The sequence below is a fragment of the Entelurus aequoreus genome, linkage group LG02, assembly GCF_033978785.1.
Source record: "Entelurus aequoreus isolate RoL-2023_Sb linkage group LG02, RoL_Eaeq_v1.1, whole genome shotgun sequence".
NCBI lineage: Eukaryota > Metazoa > Chordata > Actinopteri > Syngnathiformes > Syngnathidae > Entelurus > Entelurus aequoreus.
In genome coordinates this window covers 85,662,765-85,682,436 of record NC_084732.1, presented here as the reverse complement: position 1 = coordinate 85,682,436, position 19,672 = coordinate 85,662,765, and the positions used below count along the sequence as shown (strand labels likewise).

At 38.1% G+C, this 19,672-nt stretch overlaps 1 protein-coding gene across 1 annotated transcript in view; it reads left to right on the top strand.

The window, feature by feature from the left end:
- The window catches only part of LOC133640073 (ADP-ribosylation factor GTPase-activating protein 2-like), a 43,431-nt gene that overhangs the window by 3,887 nt on the left and 19,872 nt on the right, over nt 1-19,672 (top strand). Inside the window, exons 2-7 of the mRNA XM_062033695.1 lie at nt 1,956-2,074; nt 6,303-6,375; nt 6,523-6,654; nt 7,872-7,952; nt 13,783-13,888; nt 14,135-14,191. Coding sequence (XP_061889679.1) covers nt 1,956-2,074; nt 6,303-6,375; nt 6,523-6,654; nt 7,872-7,952; nt 13,783-13,888; nt 14,135-14,191 — 568 coding nt within the window. The remainder of the gene's footprint in view (nt 1-1,955; nt 2,075-6,302; nt 6,376-6,522; nt 6,655-7,871; nt 7,953-13,782; nt 13,889-14,134; nt 14,192-19,672) is intronic.

Below are 19,672 nucleotides of genomic sequence, written 5' to 3'. Positions count from 1 at the left end.
ACCCAGCAGCTAAGAATGAGCACGCTGTGAAAGTAAACGTCAAGAACTCAGCCAACACGCCTCGTCTGCATTATTTATAATTAGACAGACAACACATATACAGTGTGATTTGGTTTTGTTTACAAGGAAAGAAAAACGAAAGTTAAAAAAGGGAGATGTCATATATGTATGTGCTGCGGTTGCTTTAAGAACGTTGTGACAGCTGCCGTAAGGAGGTACGTTGCTAGCCTGGTTGCTATGTTTCCGGTTGGTCGTAAAAGTGTTCGTCATGTGTTTGTACCCTGCTCAAATTTCTCAGTAAAGTTATTCATTTGATTATACCTTTTGTTTTGAACTTTATTACACCTTGGAGCGCTTTTTCCTGTCCATTTTGTTCCTGCTTTCGCTATCTGCGCCTAATGACTGAGCTACGTGACGCCATTTGTTGTGATGTCCCACGGGGCATTTCTGGTCGGGACGGGATTCGTTCCCAGGGATTCGAATAAAGAACCAACTCTTTTTCTTTACTATAGTGGTCTCGATAACGGGTACCGGTTCTCAAAAAGGGATTCGAGTCCGAGGACTCGGTTCTTTTCTTATCGAACAACCGAGAAAACCGGTTTCGAGTATCATCCCTATAGATGGTAGTAAATAGGTTTTTTATGCTTAAACTATAAAAATATTTGATTTATATTTGATTCCTACTTCGCGGAAATTTCTTAATCGCCAGGTCCGGATCCAATTAACAGTGATAAACGAGGAATTACTCAGTTGTGTAAAGTTAGAAAAAAGCGCAAACAGAACAATTGCCAAAAGAAAAGAGGCAATTATCGATTCCAAGCCTCGGTCAGAATTTGGATGGGAAGAATGTTGGTAACGTCCCAATTTGAGCAACTCTTTTTGTATCTGTTACGTATTTCACGTTGACTACATTTTCACCTACTTTTAGTTAAGTGTTTGCAATTGTGCTTAATTAATATTATTATTATTACCTTTAAAAACAAGAGTAACTGCTTATAAATGTGTCTTGTACTGTACATTACACGCACAAAATAGTTAATTAAATACATTTCTTCTTATTGGGTGCAACAGTCCGATGTCGCTGGTAAATCAAGATGATAGCATTTCTCCTTGTCCAATTAACGTCAGTTTGCCTACATTATTTTCTTTCTCTTTGGGATCAAGTTGATCACTGTACAGCTGTATCGATGTTTGTACTTTGTACTTTCACTTAAATGCAATCGCACAACTTTGTTGGCCTCAAGAATGCACTAAATCCTGTCCTGAATTGTAACGATGGTGACTCAATACTTTTCATTTTGTTAAGTTAATATCTCTCGGACAAGAGCAATTACCATACCGATCCAATTATACAACAACCCTGAATACCAGACGACCCCTCTTTTTCAAGACCTGTTTTTGGAAAATAATAATTGTTAACACAAATGTATTTTTATTTTTATTGTTCTCATCTTTTACATATACAGTATATCGTTCATCATATTTGATTAATTATAATGCTCAACAATTGTTGTTGTATGATTTCGCTTTATTGGTCACTATTATATCAAAATTACCATCATTACTCTTACTTCATTGTTTTTTAAGGTTGCGTTCACAATTGTCATTATTGGTTCTGTTAAAACAAACTCTGGGGAGTTTTTCTGTTAGTGTGGTTCATGTGGAAACGCTGGTGGGCACCAAACAAGCGGACCGAGTCTAAGTTAACTCTGGAGTGATGTGGGTCACTTGAACACAAACGTGAACAGACCAAAGACACAGACCACCATTAAAATTATAGCAAAGAGCACACAGATTATTTATAAAGGAATACATCTCAGAATGATGTTGTATTTAAATGTCACACAATAAGTTTCATGTACCTCTACAAAAGTGTAATTAACATTTCAGTGTTTGTTGTTTTAAAGTATCCCAACAATATTTAACTTGCTAATGCACATATTGTTCTTGCACAGGTATGTTTTGACTGTGCAGCCAAAAACCCCAGTTGGGCGAGTATTTCCTATGGGGTCTTCTTGTGCATTGACTGCTCTGGAATCCACCGCTCCCTGGGAGTGCACCTCAGTTTCATCAGGTAGCCTACAGTCATGGCCATAGTGTGTGCTTCATCAACTGTTCTCGGAAAACTAGGAAGGACGGTATACTGGGCTGAGTTGAGATAGTGCATAAAGAACTCAAATATCATGCATTTTGTTCGAAAGTTCTTTCGTACCTTGTTTTTTCTTTGAAATCCATTCCAAAAGGTCAGACAAAAAATAATCCTATTGGTTCAGTTCAGATTTTTTTTTCAGTTAAAAAAAATACAAGCAATACATACAAAACCCAAAACCAGTGAAGTTGGCACGATGTATAAATCGTATATAAAAACAGAATACAATGATTTGCAAATCCTTTTCAACGTATATTCTTTTGAATAGACTGCAAAGACAATATATTAAATGTTCAAACTGAGAAAGTTCATTTGTTTTCACAAATAATCATTAACTTAGAATGTATTGGCAGGCATTTTTACCACTGTTAAATGGCCTTTCCTTTTAACAACACTCCTTTGGGAACTGAAGAGACCAATTTTTGAAGCTTTTCAGGTGGAATTCTTTCCAATTCTTGCTTGATGTACAGCTTAAATTGTTCAACAGTCTGGGGTCTCCGTTGTCGTATTTCACGCTTCGTCATGCGGCAGACATTTTCAATGGGAGACATGTCTGGACTACAGGCAGGCCAGTCTAGGACCCGCACTCTTTTACTACGAAGCCACGCTGTTGTAACACGTGCAGAATGTGGCTTGGCATTGTCTTGCTGAAATAAGCAGGGGCGTCCATGAAAAAGATGTTGCTTGGATGGCAACATATGTTCTCCAAAACCTGTATGTACCTTTCAGCATTAATGGTGCCTTCACATATGTGTAAGTTACCCATGCCTTGGGCACTAATACACCCCCATACCATCACAGATGCTGGCTTTTGAACTTTGCGCCTAGAACAGTCCCAGATGATTATTTTCCTCTTTGGTCCGGAGGACACGACATCCACAGTTTCCAAAAACAATTTGAAATTTGGACTCGTCAGACCACAGAACACTTTTCCCCTTTGCATCAGTCCATCTTAGATGAGCTCGGGCCAAGCGAAGCCGGCTGTGTTTCTGGGTGTTGTTGAAAAATGGTTTTCACGTTGCATAGAGTTTTAACTTGCACTTACAAATGTAGCGACGAACTGTAGTTACTGACAGTGGTTTTCTGAATTGTTCCTGAGCCCATGTGGTGATATCCCTTACACACTGATGTCGCTTTTTGATGCAGTACCGCATGAGGGATCGAAGGTCCCCGGCATTCAATGTTGGTTTTCAGCCTTGCCGCTTACATGCAGTGATTTCTCCAGCTTCTCTGAACCTTTTGATGATATTACGGACTAGGGCTGGTCGATATGGACGAAAAAGTATATCTCGATATATTTTTACCTAAACTCGGTAGTCCATATATATCTCTATATATTTTCCGGTGAAAGTATACTTATAAAGATATTAATTTTTGAGTGAGATTCACTGAAATTGAAGTGAATGACAACTGTACTGTAAACAGTCAGTGGCACTTTTATTAACCCAGTTAGTCAAGATGGGTTAGCACAGAAAATAAACTGTTTAAGTAGCACAGAATTACATAACATAAATATAATAGAAAAATATTCTTTCTACTTAAAATAAATAACATAGCTGTGCAAATAATACATATTTGGCAGCTTGACAACTGGTGAACAGTTTTGATTTGGCCTTACATGGTAAAGAACTCAAATGAATGATTTATCCAGACGCATAAATTTGTCCAAATGTGGCCAAGTACCGTAATTTCCGGACTATAAGCCGCACCTGACTATAAGCCGCACCAGCTAAATTTAGGGGAAAATACAGACTGCTCCATATATAAGCCGCACCCGACTATAAGCCGCAGGGTTTTGATGTGTAATTACCGTAGTATATAGGGGTTCCTGCTACCACGGAGGGGATTGTCGGGACAGAGATGACTGTTTGGGAACGCAAAGCGTCCCATTTATTAACAATAAATCTTTCAATCATTCAATCAAACTTTCACATCTTTGACATGGCGAACAGCATTCGTGCAGAGTACAAATAATACAACGGAGCAAAGTAATACAAAGTGCTCGCCTGTACGTTATCAAAATAACCAGCCTACCGGTATATGAAAAGTCAGTCTTTAATCATTGTGTCATCGTCTTCCTCCTGCGTACTAAAACCACCGAAATCCTCTTCGTCGGTGTCGGAGAAGAACAGGCCGTAAATAAGCCGCACCCTTGTATAAGCCGCAGGGACCAGAACGAGGGGAAAAAGTAGCGGCTTATAGTCCGGAAATTACGGTAGACACATTGCGGGTTTCCTGGACGTCGTCTACATCGCTAAAAGAAACATCTTAAGAAGAGAATCCTTCTGCCATCTTCCACTAGTTTTTTTTAATAAATCACCCGCTTGAATATTCCCTCTTCTCTTCTGTCTGTTGTGATTTCACTTCCTAGTTCCATGACCCCGCCCTATCTTGCCTCTGATTGGCCTTATCTCAACCAATCGTGAGTCATCATAGTAAACAACCAACCAATCGTGGATGTTCTTATACGTGCACGCACGTCTTGGAAGCGGCGTTTGGTCATTTTAACGTGAAATAAATAATATCGATATTACGATATTTTCTTAATTCATATCTTGTTTAAAAACTCAATATATCGCCCAGCTCTATTACGGACCATAGATGGTGAAATCCCTAAATTCCTTGCAATAGCTTGTTGAGAAATGCTGTTCTTAAACTGTTGGACAATTTGCTCACACATTTGTTCACAAAGTGGTGACCCTCGCCCCATCCTTGTTTGTGAATGACTGAGCATTTCTTGGAAGCTGTTTTATACCCAATCATGGCACCCACCTGTTCCTAAGTAGCCTGTTCACCTGTGGAATGTTCCAAATAAGTGTTTGATGAGCATTCCTCAACTTTCTCAGTCTTTTTTGCCACTTGTGCCAGCTTTTTTGAAACATGTTGCAGGCATCAAATTCCAAATGAGCTAATATTTGCAAAAAATAACAATTTACCAGTTCGAACGTTTAGTATCTTGTCTTTGCAGTGTGTTCAATTGAATATAGGTTGAAAAGGGTTTGCAAATCATTGTATTCTGTTTTTATTGACGATTTACACAACGTGCCAACTTCACTGGTTTTGGGTTTTGCACATTTCCATATTCATCATAAGCAACAATAATGTTGGGTTTACACAGTTCCATAGCGGAAGTAGTAGTAGTATGAAAACCAAAGTAATTTTTTCAAAAATAAATCATGCAAATCCAATTATTCCCTTCCATACACAAATGACCATTAAAGGTGATTTATGATGATTCTACTGTAATCTACATTTAACACATTCTTTGGTGTAGATACAATGTATTGGATAACCTTAGGTGTCCCATTGATAACTCACTTTCTGCCTCTGGCTCATGTGTGTTAAATGTATAGAATTTTTTTTTCCATGGTCATGTATAGCTCGGTTGGTAGAGTGGCCGTGCCAGCAACTTGAGGGTTGCAGGTTCGATCCCCGCTTCCGCCATCCTAGTCACTGCTGTTGTGTCCTTGGGCAAGACACTTTACCCACCTGCTCCCAGTGCCACCCACTCTGGTTTAAATGTAACTTAGATATTGGGTTTCACTATGTAAAGCGCTTTGAGTCACTAGAGAAAAGCGCTATATAAATATAATTCACTTCACTTCACTTCACTTCAAAAACAATGCTATATTTTATATGTATAGATTCACCGGTCTCAACATTAAGTACACCTGCCAACTCTCGGATCGATACAAAGCAGCAAAAAAAGCTGCTTTTACAAGCATTTTTGTCACTGCATGTCGCACATCCATGATAGTGTGTGCATGCCACGATTAGATAAATACTACTTTATCCTACTTTCTCTTTTGTTTTCTTAAACCAAGTAGAAATATGGCAATGAGGCTGGCTTTTTATGTCATAGTTTAGCGACTACTCCAACAAGACAGACTCACCAATGCGTGGGATTCTATTTTTGAACACTCAAGTCCAAGGAAGGATATGCAGACAAACAAACTAGATTGTTATTTGCAGTGTTTGGCTGTATGATAACTAAGACGGTGTACAAAATATGGGCAAACTTTTGGTGAAAATTGTCATCAAAAACCAAACCCTACGAAAAGTGGGGTGGACGAAAACCGATGTTCTACTGTTACTACTATGATCAATATACCTGTTACCTGTTACAATTTTGACTTCTCTTTTTTGTCTTTAGATCCACTGAGCTGGATTCCAACTGGAACTGGTTTCAGCTTAGATGTATGCAGGTTGGGGGCAATGCCAATGCAGTAAGTCAACACTGGACAAACAAGTAAAAGTCGGTCCGGAGTAAAGTAGAATTAAAAAGATGTATACTTTTGATTGTCTGTATTATAGTTTTATTTTGTCTGTGTTTCGCATACTTGACATAACTCACCTTGTCTTTCTGTTTGAAGACTGCATTCTTCCGCCAACATGGCTGCTCCACTAATGACACCAATGCCAAGTATAATAGTCGTGCTGCCCAAATGTACCGAGAGAAGATTCGTCAGCTAGCGAATGCTGCATTGTCAAAGTATGGAACAGATGTGAGTATCAGTCTAGCACAAACAATTATAAAGGCTTTATTATTTTACCAACACGTCTACTATAGTCAGAACATCTGTCCTATTTTGTATGTCAAAGCCATCATTAAAACTCTTTCCTGTATCAAAGGTTAAAGAGATAAATGGATAGATCAAGTGATTTTTAGTGTGTCAGCAACATTACCAGGTCATGTTCAGAGTCCACAGGGTGTGTACTAGCATCGATGCATCACAATTGGAATGTGGGCAATTCGAAATTATGTACAAATATCGATTATTTATGTATGTTAAATTAATAGAAACGGGTGCTCCAGCTTCCTCCCACCTCCAAAGACATGCACCTGGGGATTGGTTGATTGGCAACACTAAATTGGCCCTAGTGTGTGAATGTGAGTATGAATGTTGTCTATCTTTTTTGGCCCTGTGATGAGGTGGCGACTTGTCCAGGGTGTACCCCGCCTACCGCCCGAATGCAGCTGAGGTAGGCTCCAGCACCCCCCGCGACCTCAAAAGGGACAAGCGGTAGAAAATGGATGGATGGGTTCTAAAATGCAGAACTAATGCGGACATCAACCAAACCTAACCCCCTCCACATCCCACTCCCCGGATTGTAAATAATGTAAATAATTCAATGTATATACTCTGATGATTAACTTGTGTGATGACTGTATTATGCTGATAGTATATATTTATACCATGAATTGATTAACAAGTTAAAAAACTTATTCGGGTGTTACCATTTAGTAGTCAATCTTTGGTAGTCAATCAATCAATCAACACATGGAGAAGGATATCCTATGCTAGCCATGGCGCTAAGCTAGCTGGAATGTGAAGTAGTGACACAATAATAAATGCTTTGTACACTTTAACAGAAGTCTAACTGGGACCGGATTACAGCACAGAGTAACTAGCTAAAAGGAAGAAATAATCAAATAGATGAATAAGTTAAAAGAGAGTATAATGTCCAGATAGTATGGCTGGTAACACTCTCAGCCAAATTTATGAATGTGTAGGTTTATGACACACATCTTTGAGCTGCAAGTTTAAAGTGTCTGGGCATTATGTGGGTAGAAGGCAAGAACATTAAATCAGGACGTTCATTTATTTTATTACTTAGCAAGCAGCTACAATTGTTACGTATTTAGTCGTCTATATATATTTCTATGCTGTGCTCACTCTAATCCAAAAAAACAGAAATACGAACATCTTTCCTTTTGTAGCTATCAATCGACTCTTCGGGGGGAAGCACTCCAGCAGGACCTGAAAAGAAAGAGACCGACTTTTTTGCAGAACACACACAGGTAATTGGGTTAAATTCTGCATGATAAATGATGAATATAATACAAGCATAGTTTTTGAGGTAGCTTAGCAAATGATGCATAAAGTCCAATTTTGGCTGCTCATAGCCAAACTAACAACAAAAGTAGTATTACTGCAGCTGATTTCAGGTATAGATCAACACAGTTTTTTTAATTGAGACATCCATGTTAAATACATTTTAAATTGTTACCAAATATACAGTCTGGAGCTGAGCAGAGGAAAATTGTAGACACAACCATGTAGGGATGCAACGATTATAGATATTAACCATAGGATTATAGTCTTGAGTAATAACCGTGGTTTTACAATTATCACTATTATTATGCATTTATTTATAAGACAACAAATAAAATATACGATCACATTGACATATCGTAGACATTTTGATGTTGTTTATCACTGTCGGCAATAACAGTAATCAAATAACATTGGAAACTAAAAACAAAAAGTCACATCTGCTCCGTAAACATCCTGATGTTGTTCTACTTTTGCTATATTAACTTGCAATGCCTACAGTTTATTCAACACAGAATCAGAAGCAATCTCTGATGTTAAAGTACCAGTAGAGTGGAAAAACAAGTTGCCTCTATATTGAAGTTATTATTATATATATCTGATGTATGACACCGAAAGACTTCCGAAGTTTTTAAATAGATATGATCAAAACACTAACTTAATTAACTTGGTTATTATTCCTTACTTATACGTGGAAAGCAGGGTGGGGATCTTGCAAATGCTCCACCATATTTAACGTATTAGCAACTATCTTTTGGGCAGTTTTGCAAATGGTTGGGCCATTGTCTTCAGTGACTCGCTGGTCCTTTTTTAAGTATCTGAAATGTTCCCACACTGCCCCTGCTTTTTGGGTGGTAACAGTTCTCTGCTTTGTCCTGCTGCCATTTTAAGCTAATGTAGCATACTAACGTGTCTCTTCATAGGTGCATATAAGCGCCTGCACTGCCGGTGTAAGTTTGTTCTCGTTTCTTGTAGGATCTGCCAAAAATAACTTATCAGTATAATGTCGGTTTGTAGCAGGCATAGGCAACTTATGGCACAGGAACTAGATGTAGCTCTTTTGTTTACTGCATATGGCTCGCAGATAAAATCTTAGAACCCTAAAACAATGTCATGTATTTTATTTCATCCTTACATTCGGAAATACTGTTAAGTTCAGGCCAGGATTTGACTCGATTTTCCTGCAAGGCTTGAGCCAATCACAGCCCCATTTGAGGTCAAGCAGTAAACGACCCGCCTTTCAATCAAATAATCAGTTTCGTAGTATATCAGGGTCTCCAAACTACGACCTGCGGGCCAAATGCGGCCCGCCAGTGTCGTCAGTCTGACCCACAGGACTTTCCAAGTCAAATTTGACGTCTGGCCCCTGGAATACCAGGATGTACATTTTAATAACATTACAGTTCTGTCATTGTAAACATGCAGTCATCTTGTGGACGATGTTCGTACTGGTAGTCAACGTCTATGAGTGTTATTTTACAGTTTCCTAAGCTTAGCATATCTTCATAGCATATCTTTTTAACAATCTTTCCCGCTCAAAATGCAAATAAACCATAACCAACATAGAAAGTTTACACTAGTGGCACACAACCTGTCCACCGAACTATATGGATATTATTTAAATGTCTAAGCACCATACACAATTCAACATTACATTTATTTAAATCCACTACAAATCATGAATGGTAATATGAAAAAACACACTCTCTCTGTGTCGCATTTTAGTCGTTTGATATTTCTGATTAATTACAAAACTATAAAGAGGTGGTCCCGGAAGTAAACAAGGATTCTTAATAGGACTAGTTGTTAAAGATCCCTAAATATTCAGCACAACAATTAAATGGGGTTGGAGATGTCCTCTTGGGTGGGGTGGAGTTTGGCACTAATCACGTGGTGCCACCAGTACAACACATCTTCAGTTGTGTTCCCCGACGTCATTGGGCGTTTCGGCCATTTATCACGATAGATAGAAGATAGGAGTCAAACTTTCACATACTTTCAATATACAATGTTTTATCGTTTATACTTCATAGTATAGAGTCATCAGTATTAGATGTGGAGTGGGATGGGGTTTAGTAACAATTTAAAAAATGTGTTGGCTGTTAGCACTAGCTTGTTTCAATTAATGCAAACTGAAGTTTCTCTAATATTTTATTTCCTGATAACATTGTAAATCCTACATTCGTCATAATCAACGCTCCGCTTTGTGGTGAAAAAAGCGTTGTTTGTATTTGTGTATGCTTGCACGTGTGCACATGCGTGCGTGTGCGTGTGCGCGCGCAAGCACATCCATAATCAGTATTGGTGATTACCCCACGAGAATTGGGCTGTATAGCAGGTTGTACTGTATTTTTACAGTACAGTAAACCTCTCTCTTCAATTTCATTGTGATTACCAAATACGTGTAAAAAATAGCTGTGTAAACTTGATCTGCACAAGGACGCAGGCACTCTAATGAGACCGCAGACAGAGTTGGAATAAATAATAAACAGGTTTTGCCTTACAATATTGTCTATGATTTAAGTTACTGTATTGATTTACAGTAGATATCAAAATTATTTGCATCCTCTATATAATGACATTACATATACAGTGGGGCAAAAAAGTATTTAGTCAGCCACCAATTGTGCAATTTCTCCCACCTAAAAAGATGAGAGAGGCCTGTAATGTTCATTATAGGTAAACTTCAACTATGTGAGACAGAAGGGGGGGGGGGGGAGTAATCCAGGAAATCACATTGTAGAATTTTTTTATTAATTAAGTAGTAAATTCCTCTGTAAATTAAGTATTTGGTCACCTACAAACAAGCAAGTATCCTGGCTTTCACAGACCTGTAACTTCTTCTTTAAGCGGCTCCTCTGTCCTCTACTCATTACCTGTATTAATTGGCCTCGTTATCAGTATAAAAGACACCTGTCCATAACCTCAAACAGTCACACTCCAAACCACTATGGCCAAGACCAAAGAGATTTCAAAGGACACCAGAAACAAAATTGTAGACCTGCATCTGGCTGGGAAGACTGAATCTGCAATAGGTAAGCAGCTTGGTGTGAAGAAATCAACTGTGGGAGCAATTATTAGAAAATGGAAGACATACAAGATAATCTCCTTCGATCTGGGGCTCCAGGCAAGATCCCACCCCGTGGGGTCAAAATGATCACAAAAACGGTGAGCAAAAATCCCAGAATCACACGAGGGACCTAGTGAATGACCTGCAGAGAGCTGGGACCAAAGTAACAAAGGCTATCATCCGTAACACGCTACACCGCCAGGGACTCAAATCCTGCAGTGCCAGACATGTCCCCCCGCTTTAGCCAGTACATGTCCAGGTCCGTCTGAAGTTTGCCAGAAAGCATTCGGATGATCCAGAAGAGTATTGGGAGAATGCCATATGGTCAGATGAAACCAAAATATAACCTTTTGGTAAAAACTCAACTTGTGTTTGGAGGAGAAGGAATGCTGAGTTGCATACAAAGAACACCATACCAAACGGTGAAGCATAGAGGTGGAAACATCATGTTTTGGGGCTGTTTTTCTGCAAAGGGACCAGGACGACTGATCCGTGTAAAGGAAAGAATGAATGGGGCATGAAATCGTGAGATTTTGAGAGAAAACCTCCTATCAGCAAGGGCATTAAAGATGAAATGTGACTGGGTTTTTCAGCATGACAGTGATCCCAAACGTACCACCTAGACAACGAAGGAATGGCTTCGTAAGAAACATTTCAAGGTCCTGGATTGGCCGAAGCCAGTCTCCAGATCTCAGCCCCATAGAAAATCTTTGGAAGGAGTTGAAAGTCTGTGTTGCCCAGCGACAGCCCCAAAACATCACTGCTCTTGAGGAGATCCGCATGGAGGAATGGGCCGAAATACCGGCAACAGTGTGTGAAAATGTTTGACCTCTGTCATTGCCAATAAAGGGTATATAACAAAGTATTGAGATTAACTTTTGTTATTGACTTATTTTCCACCATAATTTGCAAATAAATTCTTTAAAAATCAGACCATGTGATTTTCTGGATTTTTTTTCTCATTTTGTCTCTCATAGTTGAGGTATACCTATGATGGCCTCTCTCATCTTTTTAAGTGGGAGAACTTGCACAATTGGTGACTGACTTACCGGTAATACTTTTTTGCCCCACTGTATATATATGTATGTATGTGCATGTATGCATGCATGCCTGCATAAACCAGGCAGTGCTCATCACAAGGCCAATACCATCCTCACAGTGAAGCATGGTGGTGGCAGCATGATGCTGTTTTTTGGCGGCAGGAACTGGGAGACTAATCAGGATAGAGGGAAAATGCAGCAGTATACAGAGACATCCTGAATGAAAACCAACACTTCCCATCTAATCTGATGGAGCTAAAGAGGTGCTGCAAACAGGAATGGGCGAAACTGCACAAAGATAGGTGGGCCAAGCTTGTGGCATCGTATTCAAAAAGAGGCTCTAATTGCTGCCAAAAGTGCGTCAAATTATTTAAACCCAATGCGGCCCCCTCGTCAAAGTTTGGAGACCCCTGGTTTATGGGGATAAATCCCTTTCGAAAAGAAGATGGTGAAAAGAAAAAAGATGTCAAGTAGTGTAGATTTCAGGGTGAATGGACAGAGGAATTTGCCTTCATGGAGAGCAGGTTCTGCGGTGTGTCAAATATGAAATGACAACAGTTTCTTAATGAAATGGTCAAATGTGAGGAGGCACTTCGATATGCATCGCATTAAAAATAACTAAGACATATCCGATGTATTATTGGTTTGCTTCAGTATACAATGTAGCAGTTATGAAGAATGATTTTAGAATTTTTATACTCTAAAATTGTTTGTCTTAAATAATGCACACATTTAGTTGTATTTGATGTTAAAAAAAATATCATGGCTGTCACTGAAATTAATTTGAAAATATTTGGATTTCCAAAAATTATCATTTGGCGCTCATGGAAATACATTTTAAAATATTTGTTTCATGGCTCTCTTCAATCAATCAATGATCAATCAATCAATGTTTACTTATATAGCCCTAAATCATGAGTGTCTCAAAGGGCTGCACAAGCCACAAGGACATCCTCGGCTCAGATCCCACATCAGGGCAAGGAAAAAGTCAACACAATGGGACAATGAGAAACCTTGGAGGGGACCGCAGATGTGGGGACCCCCCCTGTGCGACCGGTGCAATGGACGTCGAGTCCATGGTGGATCTAACATAATAGTGAGAGTCCAGTCCATAGTGGGGCCAGCAGGAGACCATCCCGAGCGGAGACAGGTCAGCAGCGCAGAGACGTCCCCAATCGATGCACAGACGAGCGTTCCCCCCCGGGTCCCGACTTTGGACAGCCAGCGCTTCATCCGTGGCCACCAAAAAATGCAAAAAATGATCCTGACCTTTGGTGTATATTGAGTAAGGTTGACTGAAAATGTACAATTTAGGCCAAAAATATGTAGGCGATGCTTTAATTAAAATAAATCGGTGATAGTTAACCGCCAAACTTTGAAACGCGATGTAGCAAGAGAAGACTGTATGTTGTGTTATGTGTGTGTGAATGCGCATAAAAAGTCTTCAGATAATCGCAATCTCAATACTTCTAAGCAGGAAAATATTATGGGTTATCTAAAAAAGTAAATTAAAGTTGACTTGATCAGTTGTATTTTAAATGAATCACAAATAAAAATGCAACAAACTCAAAAAAAAAATTGTGTGATCATGGAGTGGTGAGTTACAGTTATTTATTTCAAAAGGACTTGTTCTCATTGTAATTGTTCAGGCTTTAGGGGATAATATGTGCACATTTGTGTTTTCAGTCTGCCAATGACTGGAGCATGGCACCAGAATCAGAGCCAGAGCAGAATGGAACCACTGTCACCGCACAGCTGAGGGACGCCATGGCGAAAACCCAAGAAGACAACCGTTAGTTGAACTCACTACTCTGTTCAAATCATTACACAATATCAGTTTGTAAATACAGTAGTTTAGACAACGGTTGCATACTTTATACATTCATTCATTCATATTTTATACATTCTAAATTTATATTTGTTAAAATGACTACTGTATTAGTTTCAACATTCAATAATCTGCTTCCAGAAATGTTTGTACTTGCTTTGGCTTTCAATGTTTCAATCTTCCTTGTTTTCAAACCTTGTTCCAAACCAGAACAAGAAGAAGGACCCAGCATCTATGGTCTGAGCACGTCACCCAAAGCCTCCATGGGTAAGCCCATTGGTTCTGATCTTGCTCACGCTTATTCTAGTCGTAAAGTCAAAGCTAGTCATCTTTGATGCGTGCACATTTTCTGTTGCCAACACAGACAAGAACACACCCTTTTTCATAGCTTGTAAAGGTACGCAAACAACTTCAATTTACACTCAGTCAGTCAGTGTAGTAACATTGCAGTGATAGTTTAATCACATTTCAGTCTGTCCGGGCGCTCTTCTATGTTCTTCTGTGCTCTTCTTATATGTCACATAAACCGGACATGACACTCCCAACACATTTTTTTGTTTATAATTTAAAAAAAAAAACAATGATTAAAAAAAAAATAAAACGGAAGAAGAAACATATTTCAAAACTCAGATAAAATTAATATTGTTCTGAAGTTGCCAGAACAATACTAATACACAACATATTTGTTATTTTACGAAAGTATATTGAGTAACTGTTGATTGTATTTTTTGTTTTTATAAACATTGGTTATAAGTGTATATCAAAACTTTGTGTGCATATTCAACAATACCGGGATAATTTTGATGACTAACTGTGATATGAAATTTTCATTGTTACATACCTGGTCTCTTCACTAAATTTATAACTTGTCACTTTTTTGTAAAAGAGTATCTAAAAGGGTCTGATTACTCGCTGGTTACAGCAACAATATTGCTTAGTTGGCAACGCTGATCACTCCTGTGTTTTCTTATCCCCTGGTAGACCATTTGCGTTGTCATGTGTTAATGACTGAAGGCAAACAGTTGGTGTCAAATCCCACACAAAATGTTTAGGAAACACAGCACCAAGAACTAGAAGGACACTAAAACACAGACTTACCTGAACACTGCTAAGCAGCACTGTAAAATTATCTCATTGTGGGTTTTCCATATTCCGCCCAGTGGACGTAAGGCTATTGTATTCACAAGAAGAAAAGACATGATTTTTTGCCTGTGCCACTTCTCTCTGTAGTGGAAGAATGGTCACTTGATCTCATAAAATGTAGCTTAATCCCATTCGCTGCTTCTTGAACACTTAGTATCGACCAGCTGCGTATTTTGACAAATGATTGAAAATGTTTCACAGATTTTTCATTACAGTGATTTGCTAAAATCAAAAAAGTTAATCTTATTGCTCATTAATGTACACTCGGCACCCCATCGTGACAGAAAAAAACACAAATGTAGAATGTTTTTGCATTTCTAATGAATAAGAGAAACTGAAATATCACATAAGTATTCAGACCCTTTGCTTAGTATTGAGTTGTAGAAGCATCCTTTTGAACTAGTACAGCCAAGACTTTTCTTGGGACTGATGCAACAACTTTTTCACACCTGGATTTGGGGATCCGCTGCCATTCTTCCTTGCGGATCCTCTCCAGTTTTGTCAGGTTGTATTGTGAACGTTGTTGGACAGCCATTTTCAGGTGTGTCTACAGATACTCAATTGAGTTTGGGTCAGGGCTCTGGCTGGGCAGTCAAGAATGGTCAGAGTTGTTCCAAAGCCACTTCTTTGTTATTTTAGCTGTGTGCTTAGGGTCATTGTCTTGTTGGAAGGTGTACCTTTGGCCAAGTCTGACATCCTGAGCTCTCTGGAAGTTTTTTTTTTCCAGGATACTTCTGTACTTGGCCGCATTCATCTTTCCTTTAATTACAACAACAGCTGTTTTAAAGTGATCCCGAGTTTACAGCTGTTTTAAAGTGATCCCGACGTCGCAGAGTGATATAAGTTGACAGGCTGACACCTCAAATTGATCTCTGAACGGCGCAAGGTACGAAATTGTTGAAAAAACAAGTTAAAAGTGCCGCAAGTCGCTAAAGAAGTAACTGCCCTTAAGACATAAGAGGCGCTGACGTCAGTGACTGCCGCGATGCCAAAAGTTAAAGGATTGACTGGAAAGACTGATTTGAAGCTGGGCACAGGACATGATGGGATTCAAGAAGGGATACTACAAAAAATACTCCAGGAATTTAAAGAAAAAATGATAGAAAAATGGGAAGAATTGATGGATGGATGGAAAGAGGATATGAAAGAAATGAAAGAAGAAATGAAAGAAATGAAAAAAGAGAACAACTCCATAAATAAAGAAGCCATTGAAATGAGCAAACAAATGAAGATCCTTCAAGAAGACAACAACATGCTGAGGAACATCATAGATGAAATGGATCAGGATAAACGAATGAATGATATCATTGTGACAGGGCACCGAATTAAACCAAGATCCCATGCGAAAGCTGTGAATAATGAAGGTGAACCAGATGAAATGGATATGGTCTCAGCAGAACAGCAAGTGGTCAACTTTCTGCAATCAAAATAAATTAAAATTGACATTAATACCATCGAAACATGCATCCCACTGAACGGAAGAAACAACAACGCCACTCCAGTCGTGCTCGTGAAACTCGTAAACAGAAAATCTAAAATGGCATTGCTGAGACAGGGAAAGAAGCTGAAGGGAACAAAACGTAATGCTGGAATCGCCAAGAAAGCACGCGACTTGAGAAGGCAGGGGAAAATCCAGGGAACTTGGAGCGCCAACTGTAAAATCTACATCAAGCTGAATGGAAGTCCAGAAGCAAGAGTAATTGTTGTCCATGACATCAAGGACCTGGACAATTTTTAAAGTTTACACAGCTACCACAACAACGATGATAATGGACTCTGACAGAAAACAAGCACCTAAATTCAGCATCGACACTACTATGTTCCAAGGGACGACTAAACAAGAGGACCTAGATTCAGGATTGCATCCACCTACACTTATAGAGATTATTGAAACAACATCAAAGATTGTTGAACAAGAAAATATGGAACTAAAAAATTTCTGCAACAAAGATCACAAAAACCAGGATTTGGAAAATGATATAGTTACAGATACACATTTTTTCTCCCACATCAGTAATAGTTGTTTTTATTATACAGATGATCAATATAATAGCAACATTGAATGTGATAACAAATTGTCAATTATTCATTTTAATAGTAGAAGCTTGTATGCAAATTACAACAACATTAAGAACTTTTTGGAACACATCAACGAACCCTTCAAAGTGATTGCTGTCACAGAAACATGGATTGATGATCAAAAAGGAATAGATTTTGATCTGGAGGGATATGAGCTAAACTACATTAAAGATTAAAGTACCAATGATTGTCACACACACACTAGATGTGGTGAAATTTGTCCTCTGCATTTGTCCCATCCCCTTGGGGAGCAGTGGGCAGCAGCGGCGCCGCGCCCGGGAATCATTTTGGTGATTTAACCCCCAACTCCAACCCTTTGTTGCTGAGTGCCAAGCAGGGAGGTTATGGGTCCCATTTTTATAGTCTCAACAGAACCAACAAAAATGGAGGAGGAGTAGCTGTGTACGTGATGAAGAACCTGAACTACAAAGTGGTAAAAAACATATAATTTGCTATAGATAATATCTTAGAATGTATAACCATTGAAATCATGTCAGGAAAAAAGCAAAAACATATTCATCAGTTGTATATATAGATCACCTAAGTCAAGTATAGAAACATTTGAAGAATGGATCAAGGCAACTTACATGGACAATGGTCAAAGAATAATGTTCTTATGTGGTGACTTTAATATTGACTTATTGAACCCCAACAAGCAAAAGTCTCTTCATTGATACAATGTACAGCATCAGTCTATATCCTAAACTACAAGTGGTCTACTTATAACCAACGTTAGTGATCATCTGCCAGTTTTTACAATATATGATGGAAACTACAAGAAGAACATGGAAGACAAAAGGACATTTCGAAGACTATGCACAGAGAAGAGGATGACTGCCTTCAAAATTGAGCTACAAAAGCAAGATTGGGACAATGTGTATAATGAAAAAGAGGTTGATGAAGCATATGAACATTTCTTAAACAAGTTCATAATACTTTATGACAAACATTGTCCATGGATACAACTCAGTAACAAGCAGAGAAAGAATAATCAACCATGGATGACAAAAGGATTAAAAAATGCTTGTAAGAAGAAGAATACACTATAGAGAAAATTTATAGCACAAAGAACTATAGAGGCAGAAATTAAGTACAAAAAGTATAAAAACAAGTTAACAGACATACTACGATCATGTAGAAAAGAATATTACAGTGAATTATTGGACAGGAACAAAAATAATATGAGAGCAACATGGGGCATCCTCAATAGCATTATTAAAAATGGAACTAAGAGGGACTACCCTCAATACTTCTTAGATGAAAATAAAAAAAATGACAACATAAAGGAAGTAGTTGAAAGCTTCAATAATTATTTTGTAAATATTGGACCAAAATTGGAAGAAAGGATTCCAGACCCAGTTCCAATTGAGGACTATAATGATACCATAGAGCGAAATCCCAACTCCATGTTCCTCAGTAATGTGACACAGGAGGAAATAGTTACAATCGCAAAAAAATGTAAATCTAAGACTTGAACTGATTGTAACGGAATTGATATGGAAACGATAAAAAAGGTTATTGAAGAGATCTCAGGACCATTAATGTATATTAGTAACCTATCATTTCAAACAGGTACATTTCCAAACAAAATGAAAATAGCTAAAGTTGCACCAATTTATAAGACTGGAGACAAACATCAATTTACAAATTATAGACCTGTTTCTCTACTTCCACAATTTTCTAAAATCATTGAAAAACTGTTCAATAACAGATTAGAAAGTTTCATAAATAAAAATAGAATACTCGAAGAGAACCAATATAGATACAGAGCTAATGTTTCAACTTCAATGGCTTTAATTGAAATTACAGAAGAAATTACCAATGCAATAGATAGTAAAAAATGTGCGGCAGCGGTTTTTATGGATCTAACTAAAGCATTTGACACAATTAATCACAATATTTTAATCAAAAAACTAGAACGATATGGCATCAGAGGGTTAGTCTTAAACTGGATAAGAAGTTATCTAACGAACAGGAAACAATACGTTAAGCTAGGCGAACACACGTCTACAACGCTAAATATATCCTGTGGTGTACCTCAGGGATCAATACTAGGACCTAAATTATTCAATCTCTATATAAATGACATTTGTAAAGTTACAAAAGATTTAAAGTTAGTATTATTTGCGGATGATACAACAGCGTTTTGTTCAGGAGAGAACACACAGGAGATAATACAAATAATAACAGAAGAAATTAACAAATTAAAAAGATGGTTTGACAAAAACAGACTATCGTTGAATCTTAGTAAAACTAAAATAATGATATTTGGTAACAGTAGAAGAGAAAGTGAAACACAAATACAAATAGACGGAATAGAAATTGAAAGAGTAAATGAAACCAAATTTCTAGGTATAATGATTGATGATAAATTGAACTGGAAATCTCACGTAAAAAATATACAACATAAAGTTGCAAGAAACACGTCAATAATGAATAAAGCAAAACATGTTCTAGACCAAAAATCCCTTCATATTCTCTACTGCTCACTAGTGTTACCATATCTGAGCTACTGTGTAGAAATAT